Source organism: Triticum aestivum, chromosome 3D (genome assembly GCF_018294505.1).
Source record: "Triticum aestivum cultivar Chinese Spring chromosome 3D, IWGSC CS RefSeq v2.1, whole genome shotgun sequence".
NCBI classification, from domain to species: domain Eukaryota; kingdom Viridiplantae; phylum Streptophyta; class Magnoliopsida; order Poales; family Poaceae; genus Triticum; species Triticum aestivum.
Genome location: NC_057802.1, coordinates 5,733,482 through 5,744,365, shown reverse-complemented (window position 1 = coordinate 5,744,365; position 10,884 = coordinate 5,733,482). Strand labels below are relative to the sequence as shown.

Sequence of the window (10,884 nt, the reverse complement as noted above, 5' to 3'; positions counted from 1 at the left end):
GTGAAGACGATACAATCATGAGCTATACTGACCGGTTAGTGATGACACACTCTGTAGTAGTGCCGTGAGCATGATCGATTGCATTGATATTTTGTCTTGTGAAACGAGACAAAAACCACTATATTATTCTACTGCAGCAGGCCAGCCACAACGTCGACGTGGTCAAACTCGCCAAAGAAATAACTTTTTAGCGTTGACGCGGTCAAATTCGCCAAGTGACATGAGTGCTAAATCTCTGGTTTGCTCCAAAGACTCCAACTAGGCCATGCCAAAACCATGCAAAGTGAAACCCACTATGTACTAAACTAAGACAAGATACAAGAATCTGAAAAGTATTTAGCCTTAGATTTAGGAAGTAATGTTCAGCATATAGCGCTCAGATAGTCAGTCCGGCGGCAACCACATGGCGTCCACCACCTGAAGGTGCGTGCACGGTGACGCACCCCACCCGGTCCTACCATTATTTAAGCACCCCATCTACCATTGTTCTTCCCTCCAAGAGAAATAGGGAAGAGCTGTGTTCATCACGCCCAACCCTCAGCCAATCAACCACCACCGTCCTACAAACTTAGCAATGGCGAACAACGGGTTCATCGCTGAGAAGGACCCGCTACATTGGGGCGCTGCGGCGGCCGAGCTCACCGGCAGCCACCTCGACGAGGTCAAGCGCATGGTGGCACACTTCCGCGAGCCTGTCGTCAGGATCGTGGGCGCCGGCCTCAGCGTCGGCCAGGTGGCTGCCGTCGCCCTGGCAAAGGATGGTTCGAACGTCACCGTGGAGCTCGCCCACGAGGCGCGCCCCCGCGTCAAGGCCTGCAGCGAGTGGATCCTGGATTCCGTGGCCAACGGCGGCGACATCTACGGCGTCACCACAGGCTTCGGCGGCACCTCCCACCGTCGCACCAAGGATGGGCAAGGCCTCCAAGTTGAGCTCGTCAGGTACAAGCCACCTCCTACAAAATTTTGCATCTCGACATCTCAACGTCGTGTGGATTGATTCCTCTGCCAAGGCGGGCAGGGTATGCATGCTATTATTTCTTTTTTGACGGCGTGTGCCTGCTAATTTTATTTAATTTAGTGGAGCACAAGAGGTTTATACGTCCACACACAAAAAAGATAGAGCTCTGCTGTCCTAAATCAAAAAGACTCGTTAGATTGTCTTTGTGTGATGGCTAATATTATTATTACCTCTCTCTGAGATAAGATCATATGAGAGGTCATTAATGATTGTGTAGGGTTAATACGGGATTTTTACATCCCCGTATAAGAAAGTAATTTATATTCAAATAAGCAAAAGGTCTACTAGTTCAAATTAATGTTATATATGTGTCTTTTAATCTTTGTTTGGCCCCAAGGAGGTGGTTGTGTGTGTGTGTGTGTGTGTGTGTGTGTGTGTGTGTGTGTGTGTGTGTGTGTGTGTGTGTGTGTAGAACAAATGATGTTACTTATTAATTACATCACATGGTATTTTTCTTCTGCATCCACATAATGTGGTATGATGAATTAAGTAAAATCATAATTTGAGATGTAATATACACATGTATGAGATATTTTACTTTGAGTAGACATGCATAGCTACACTTTTTATTGCCATGTGTACTTCTTTACTAATTCGCACTAGGTGATGTAGTTAAATAACAAGCAGAGGGTAAGATTCAAACCATGCATGGAGCTCATGTGTCTTTTATTCCCTATAAACCAATTCAGTTTGTTTGCTGTTGTAGAAGATATACTTCCTTCCGAGTAATATACCTCTGTTCTATAATATATAGTTCGTATTAGATTTGTTACAAGTCAAATTATATAAAACTTGATCAAATTTGTAGAGAATAATGTGAACACTTTCAATACCAAATATATATGATATGAAAATATATTCCATGATGAACATAATGGCATTGATTATGTATTCTATATGCTGATATTTTTTTGTACAAACTGGTCAAAATTTATAAAGTTTGACTTAAAACAAAACTAATATGTGTTACATCATAAACCAGATAAGGTATTATCATAGTTGGGCAACATGCAGTCACTAATATTAGTACAGTTAGAAGAAAGTATCTAATAAGGCCAACAGTATGCCAGCACAGTCAAATTGATATTTCTATTTAGCATAGTTGGACAACATGTAGCGGCAATCCATTACTGAGCCCAGACTCATCTGCTCCCGACGCACATTAGATTCATAAAAATAGCAAAAAAAATTGTTTTGACATCGAAGATGTTGTAGAGGGTTTGGTGCTTGTAAAATTTCATGGTCAAATGACATTCGGGGAGCTCTCAGCTAAAAAAAACAGGTCTCAACATTGCCATTTTTCAAAGTTTCTTTGACAGCCAAAATTTGTTTCTTTTTTCTAGAGAGCTCCCAGATGTCATTTCATCACAAACGTTTGCATGCACCTAGAGCACTCGAGCATCTTTGATACCAAATTGTTTGATATGTTTTTTTAGTTTGTTTACTATTTTTATGAATTTACTGTTCACATGCGGGAGCAGATGAGCATAGGCTCTAAATCACCACGTATGGAAAATCACAGAATGATCCTAGGTCCATATGAACCCTAATTCGTATTTTTATGTTCTAACATATTCCAGAACAGTTGTACACGGATATATTGAAACTTATCCATGTAATTTTTTGTAAAAGAATATTATAATATACGAGCTGCGCAAACTTTATAAAGCGGAACAATTTACGGATGTCATATACGTTGTAGCAACTTTGGCCCGTACCTTCTTTTTTTTGAACACCTCGTGAGTGGTCATGTTTATTGTATGAAAATTGACAAGGCTAAATTTGATGAAACGTTCTTCCAAATTATGAAAAGTAGGTCCATGTTACCAAAACTCCAGATTTATGTGTAACAAATAAAGTTGCAGGACTTAAACTAGTCTGTTGCCCGGCCGGCATTAACCATATTCTTCCTTGCAGGCATCTCATTGCTGGTGTATTTGGCATTGGAAGCAAACACGAGCTGCCATCAGAGGTTACACGCGCATCCATGCTCGTTCGCATCAACACCCTCCTCCAAGGCTATTCTGGCATACGTTTTGAGATTCTTGAAGCCATCACAAAGCTCATCAACAAAGGAGTACACCCGAGGATTCCCCTCCGGGGCAGCATCACCGCGAGCGGCGACGTTGTCCCGCTTGCTTACATCGCCGGTGTCCTTACCGGACGCCCCAACGCCCAGGCAGTTACCAATGACGGTAGGATGGTGGACGCCGCCGAGGCATTGAAGATCGCCGGGATAGATGGTGGCTTCTTCAAGCTGAACCCCAAGGAGGGGCTTGCAATTGTAAATGGCACGGCGGTGGGTTCTGCCCTCGCAGCCATGGTGTTGTTTGACTGCAACGTCCTGGCTGTCCTATCTGAAATTTTGGCCGCGATGTTTTGTGAGGTAATGTACGGCAAACTGGAGTACACCGACCACCTGATCCACAAGCTGAAACATCACCCTGGCTCGATCGAGGCAGCGGCTATCATGGAGCACATTCTGGCTGGTAGCTCGTTCATGGTCCATGCCAAGATGGTGAATGCTATGGACCCACTCCTCAAGCCAAAGCAGGACAGGTATGCACTCCGTACTGCGCCTCAGTGGCTTGGCCCGCAGATTGAGGTCATCCGGGCAGCTACCAAGTCTATCGAGCGTGAGGTGAACTCTGTCAATGACAACCCGGTCATCGACGTCAAACGTGGCAAAGCACTCCATTGTGGTAATTTCCAGGGAACACCCATTGGTGTGTCCATGGACAACACCCGTCTTGCCATTGCTAACATTGGGAAACTCATGTTTGCGCAGTTCTCAGAGCTCGTGAATGAGTTCTACAACAATGGGCTGACGTCGAACCTGGCCGGCAGTCGCAACCCGAGCTTGGACTATGGCCTCAAAGGCATCGAGATTGCCATGGCTTCCTACTGCTCCGAGCTCCAATACCTTGCCAACCCAGTGACCACCCATGTCCAAAGTGCGGAGCAACACAATCAGGGGGTGAACTCGCTCGGCCTTATCTCAGCCAGGAAGACTGCAGAAGCGGTGGACATGTTGAAACTCATGTCCTCCACGTACATTGTGGCGCTTTGCCAGGCAATCGACCTCCGCCACCTTGAGAGGAACATCAAGATCAACGTCAACAGATGTGTGGAAGAAGTTGCCAAGAAGGTGCTCAACGCCCCCAGCATCGAGGAGATTCTCATGGCTGCCACCGACCGCGTGGACGTGTTCAGCTACGCCGATGACCCCTGTAGCCCCAACTACCCCCTGATGCACAAGCTACGCAGCGTGCTCCTCGAGCATGCTCTCGCCAGTAGGAGCAATGACGACGAGGTTTTGTCCAAGATCAGTAAGCTGGAGGAGGAGCTCGGGTTGGCGCTGCCACGGGAGGTCGAGGCGGCACGCGTCGCCGTGGAGAAGGGCACTGCACCCATCCCCAACATGATCAAGGGGAGCAGGTCATTCCCGCTCTACCAGTTTGTTCGCGAGGAACTCGGTTGTTTGTTCCTGACCGGGGAGAAGCTTCTCGCGCCCGGCGAAGAGTGTGACAAAGTGTTCGTGGGGATCAGCCAGGGCAAGCTCATCGACCCCATGCTCGAGTGCCTCAAGGAGTGGAACGGTGAGCCTCTGCCCATTGACTAAGTGCACGCGTATGATCCGTTCTAGCTCCATACGTGTCCCTGTCTGAATAAGTGAACAATAATACTATTGTTCATGTGTGTTTAGATCATTGCATGTGTGTAAGTGTAGTTTGTTTTTTCATTTGGCTTGAATTTGTATCCTATCATTTTGTAACACGTGAAAAGCTCTGGTGCAAAATGTGTCTTTTGCCTGTTCTGGAACACCTGCGCATATTGCACCCAGCCAAAACAAGCCACACAACCCAGGAGCAACTAATTCAGGGGTATCCAACCAAACGAGGCCGCAGTGGACACTTTTCCTGCACTGAGCCTCTAGCGCTGCTGTGTGGCGCATTTCTACGCCACCACGTTGCTAGGGTTTATAATTTCTTTGGGATTTTGTTGTTTTTTCGGGTTTCTGTTTTTTGTTTCGTTTGCTTTTTTTTTTGGTTTTCATTTTGTTCTCGACTTTACCTGTTTTCTTTTTTTAGATTATCTGTTTTTGTTTTTCTTGTTTCATTTGTTTTTTATACGGCTGGCCGTAGTGTATGCTTCTCGTGTGAAAGCATAACTAACAAAAGCACTCATATGCTTCCGCGTGAAGCACAAGTTATGTTTCTGTGCTTCCCCATCCCCAAAAGCAACATAATTGTGCTTCCGCCTGAAGCATAAGTTATGCTTATGTGCTTCATCAAAAGTAGATGCACGTCTTCATGGGATTTTGTGAAGATCATCACCGAGTACGATGCGCCCCTTCATCAATCGAGCAATGGGCTACCGCTGCGTCACCCCCTCGGGCCGCAGCATCGTCGTCCCGCAGTTCTCCCTGCGGGTGCACCGACCCGCACGCCGCAGTTGCGTCGCCCCTTCGGGTCGTAGAGCCGCGGCACGCGGTTCACGCTGCCGCCTCGAGGCCGTTTCCGCGGTTGCACCGACCTATGCGCTGCCGCTGCGTCGCCTCTTCGGCTGTAGTGTCGCGACCCGTGGTCCACTGCTGCCACGAGGCCGTCCGCTCTAGGCCGTCCTGTGGCTGCACTGACCCTAGCACTGCGGCTGCATCGCCCCATCCGGCCGTATCGAGCGTGGCACACAGTCCCTGCCACCACCCTAAGGTCTTTCCGTCATCGCCTCGACCTGCGTGTTGCCGCTACGTCGCCCCTTCGGGACGTAGTGCCGTGACACACGATCCACTCGATGTCCCCGCATGTCGACTTCTATGTGGTATGCGTCGCGCCGCCTCCCTAGGCGCTGGAACGCCACTGTCTGTGTCGGTCTTCGTCACGCTGTCCGGTTCTCCTTGTCTAGTTCGAGCACCGCCGCCGTGCTCCAAACCTAGCCGCCGCTGCCTCTCTTCATCCTCGGCGCCGCCGCCTTTCGCTCACGCGAGCCGCGCCGCCCATCCACCCCCCTTGGTCTTCGTCCAGCACCAGCTCATCATCAGCGCCGTCGTCATCTTCCCCGACCACTTCATCTACTTCAACAACTGCGGTCGGCATCGACACCTTCTACCCCACATCGTCCGGCGCTGCAACCATCGTCGACTCCTTCTCTGCTAGCCCCCTTGACATGTTATACAACTTGTGCAGGTCCTCGTCTATGCATGTCCGGTACTGGCAACACCGATGCGTGCATTTGTCCATGACGTGTTCCCAGGCATTGCAAGCCTGGAGCGGCGCCTTGTCAACATCGACTTTGTCCGTATACGCATGTCCGGTGCTGGCAACACTAATGCGTGCCTTCGTCGATGACGTGTCCCCAGGCTTGGCAAACCCAGAACGACAACTCATCCACACCGTCTTCTTCCCGATGCACCTCTACCTCAACACCACTGCACCCATGCCTAACTCGGCGCCTCCTTGCGCTCGCGGCTCCACGGCGGCTACTTCGACACTGGTCATGATAATAATATGTGCGACACACGACCACGCTTACTAGTCGAGATAAGGGAAGGTGATCCATTGGATGATTCAAGTTTCATTTAGTTAAGAAACTATATTTTTCTTTGACGCAGGGGATATTTCAGTAGTAGATTGCTAGTACTTTGATACAAACTCGTGGTTGGGGCGCGTCATTGCACGCCGCTTGAGAGGAAGGTGTGCGTGTGTTTCTCTGTAAAGAAAAAAGAACGAAAAACTCACCTCCATCTAAAAAAAAACTCACGTCCATGGCTCCATCTCAATTTTCTTTAAAAAAAATTCTCACATCAGCCAGTCAACAGATGAGACATGGACATCACATCCATCTAAAAAGAGCATTAGCGGCATCTCCAGATCTGAGGTTTGCTCCAGCACCGGCGCAGAGCTTGGGAGGTAGTGCAAGAGCGGAAGCAGATTGTGGTCTGCATCAGCGACATCTGAAAAATGATGGATCATGTGTTGGGTTCATGGTTCGTGGATGGTAGATATGGTTTTCTCCTCCGATGTTTTAGTTGTGTGGGGATACCAGATCTGGAGTTCGATGGCATGTCCGGTGTGTTGCCCTGGTCTGATATGTTCAACGGTAATGGTTTCCCCTTTGATAAGCCGCATTGAAGGTCCGTAAAGCTGCATATCAGTGATAGAGTCGCGTCGAGCTCGGGTAAGGAGGTGGTCCGTTATTTTTCCCTTTGATGGATGTTGTGGTGATGCCAAAGGCTGGTAATGGGCGTTGGTGTCAAGCTCAAAGGATTCTTCTGTCTTGATTGTAATTCTTCTATTTGACTAGTGTCCGTTTGGGCAAATATTGGTGTTCTATTTTTTTAGCTTTGTCAGATTGATATTTATTGTGGCTTGTACTATGATCTATATGATGTAAATGAGACACGGTATTACCGTGCAAAAATGGTGCATGAAATCCAATCAGATAACCTTAAAGTCATGTGCCTACAATTTTATAGAGCACTTAATTATGTTTAGGATTGTAATAATGTTTGTTGCCTTATAATACTTCGTAGGATATCGGCGCACAAGGAAGGATACGATTGTGGCCTAGTCACATTTCCTACTATAGGGCAAGTAGCAATCTTTTTTTGTCTATAAAATCTGTCAAGAGGGATACATATAGAGTCCAAAAGACGGACGCTAACCTACCATTGTTGGTTGCTTCCATGGCCTCTTCGCAACCCTACGCCTCGTCCGAGGAAGACACCTCCTCCGACGGTGACCACCAAGAGGTGGAGATGCTGCCTCTAAACCAAGCATCGACGTCGTTCTGCGTCGATGCTTGGTTTAGAGGCTGCTTCTCCACCTTTTGGTTGTCGCGGCGGGCGCCACTGCAAGGCACCGATGAGGTAAAAAAGGCGGCTCTAAAGTCAACACGGTCCCAGATTTCGAGTCTGGGTCCGACAACACCTCCCAAGTCACGATATATAGGTCAGTTGACCAAACTTTTGTAACTCTAGTCATGCTTGGTCTCATGGTTGATTGTCAGAATTAGTTTCTTCGTTGTTACTAGCTCGCAATGCGGAATGAGACCATGCATCTTGGGTAAAATTGAGCAATAAACTTGATTATATAGTATATATACATAATTCTTGTCATGTAGAATTAAGATCTACCTACCTGGTTATTTATTTCAGTGAAAATACCAAGTTTCTGAGGATATATGAGCGCATAGCTTGTTCCGTAACATATAAATCCAATTGACATGGCTTAATTAGTACATTGCTTAAGAACAAAGGTTGCGTCCATTGGTGGCAAAAGAGAAATATACTGCAAGGATAATATATACACCCTTAAAAGATTAAATTGGTGAAGGTCAGTATTTTAAGGTGCCATCGGCGCCAAGCAAAGGAAGACAAACCTATAATGCACCGTCTGCAATCGTCAAAGGCTATAATAATGTTCCATGCTACATAGATTCCATTACATGCCCCCTTTTTAGTGATTGAAATTATTATTTAACCAAGTCTGCTGATTTCATTATCATAGTATATGTTTCCATTCTGTGACTGAAACTTCTTAGTTTCACTATTCTTTTAGTTTGTTCAAAACTGAGCAGTCCAAACATCTAATTCACTTTAATACACTAATCATGATCTGATTGATGCAGTCTTAGATTTGTTTTTCCCTATGTGTGTGCGTGTAATGCAACAAAGTTCCATTTTCTGGGCAGTAGCAATGAGCATTTGCAAATCCACCTTCATGTTTCTCTTTTCTGTTGGTTGCTGTCTTGCTGATGAACTCGTTGCAGCCATACATTTCGTTTGAACATGGCACTTTCATGGCGTCGATCAATTGCACAAGTCCGGAGCAAGGAGTAGCTACTGCTTTCGCAACCGAGAACACAAAATTTTCCCAGCATCACTACATACATACCCGACATCAACAGAGGACACAAAAGAAAAATTAACATAACAATCAGCAGCAACAACAAAAATGGACAATAAACCAGCAAAATGCACAACGGCGAGCAATGCGCCTCCTTGATCCTTTCATCAGATCATAACAACAGAGTGCAATGCAAACAGAAAGGACGACATCAATCGTCTACATAGTAACAGGCTGTTCCTCAGTTCTTGCATGGGAAATTACATTCGTCTACATATTAACTCTGTTTGTATTTAGTCAAAACTTGAACTAAAACCATGTCAGTTATTTCCGAATGGAAGGAGTAGTAAATAAGCGAGCAGCTAAAGTGGCAGATCACTACAAATCACCAGATTGGAAACTGAGTTCGAACTGCTATGAATTCTTTTTTCAGATCCAAGCAAGAACAGCAGGAGCCAAAGAAGTAAATAACCAAAAAAAAAAACTTTCTTCCAAAAGCAAAATGGGATAACTGCAATTTAGGGCACCAACATGTTGATCCACTGACATTCTTAAATTACAGAGAAAACAGCATGCAACTTTCACCTTTGCGCCCAATAAAAACAGGGAGAAAAGATTCTTGTTTTTACTAGCAATAAAAATCAGGAAAGCATCTACATCGATGAACTCTTAGGAAGAAGAAAGTGCAACATACAGTGAATGCAGAAACAAGAAGAGTATCAAGTAGGAGTACATAATAAAAAAGAGATAGCTGAACTCACATTTTACTAAACAAACTGCTCCTCAAGTTATGTTGTGAAAAAACCATATTCAGTTTTGAGGCACCAACAATAAAGATCTTGCATAGCAACAAACCAGCTAAACTAGCATTCCACAACTACCCACTAGATTGGAAATTCAGTCACAACTGCTACATTTTCAGCTTTTTGAGACAACAGCGAACATCCTAGAAGACCCCATTTAGTAATCCTAGCAATAAAAACACCAGAAGCCGAGCAAGGATAGATGGAAATATTGCAAATTATTCCACTAAAATGTTGATCAAATAGCAGGCAAATGTCAGAGGAAATGGCAGGTACATTTGCATGCAGTCTAACTCTATATGCAGTATGTGTTATACTAGTGCACCCTCTGTTTCAGCGGTGGGAACAGAGGTTGTATTTCGGTACTTGCTCACTAGATGGGAAATTAAGTCCTAGATGCTACATATTCAGTTTTCAAGACACCAGCAATCAAGATCGTAAAAGGTGCCATTTGGTCATCCTACCAAGAACAGCAGCATCCAGAAAAGTAAAATGGAACATCTATTCCTTTGAGAAGCAAACAAGGAATAACTGCAGTTTGTGCCATGGAAATGTTAATCCACTAGCATATCGCATACAAGTTTCAGAAAATACGCCGGCAAATTTCAGCGTGTCCATGGAAGTGCTAAGTTCCATATGTCTGTTACAACAGCCCAGAGCCTATCAGGCATCCATCCACGCAGATAAAGGAAGTAAACGCAGGAACAGGACACAAATGGAGCAGGTGCCGATCGAGCGATCACAAAACATGCCCAGCTTTCACACTGAAGAAAATAAGAAAATTGGCATGACATTCAGCAGGAACGAAGAATGGATAAAGAACTGTAGAAACACAACATTCAGAGAAACACACAATAGCTGCAATGGCTTCCGTCGTGCGGTCCTTCAAAAGTTCATAGCAGGAGAGCGCAATGCAGGCCGAAAAAAAGATCATTGTAAGAGGTCAGCCAAACAAGCATTTCAGTTCCCCAGTTCTCCCCACCAGAATGAAAACGGGCCGGCAGCTCCTCGGTAACCTCGTGGAAAACCATATTCAGTTTTGAGACACATAGTAAGAGCGACTCGACTAGCATTCCACTACTACCCGCTAGATCGGAAATTCAGTCATAACTGCTGCATTTTTATTTTTTAGCTTCGACAAACACACCGACAGTTAACATCCTACAAGGTCCCATTTAGTAATCCTGGCAACAACACCAGCAGCCGAGCAAGCCTA

The 10,884-nt window shown here is 45.7% G+C and overlaps 1 protein-coding gene across 1 annotated transcript; it reads left to right on the top strand.

Annotated features, from left to right (window-relative positions):
- Nucleotides 1–574: 574 nt before the first annotated feature.
- On the top strand, nt 575–4,640 carry LOC123073645 (phenylalanine ammonia-lyase-like). Its single transcript, XM_044496709.1, has 2 exons — nt 575–939; nt 2,936–4,640. Exons 1-2 carry the CDS (start codon nt 575–577, stop codon nt 4,638–4,640), a joined length of 2,070 nt encoding a protein of 689 aa, XP_044352644.1.
- Nucleotides 4,641–10,884: the final 6,244 nt, after the last annotated feature.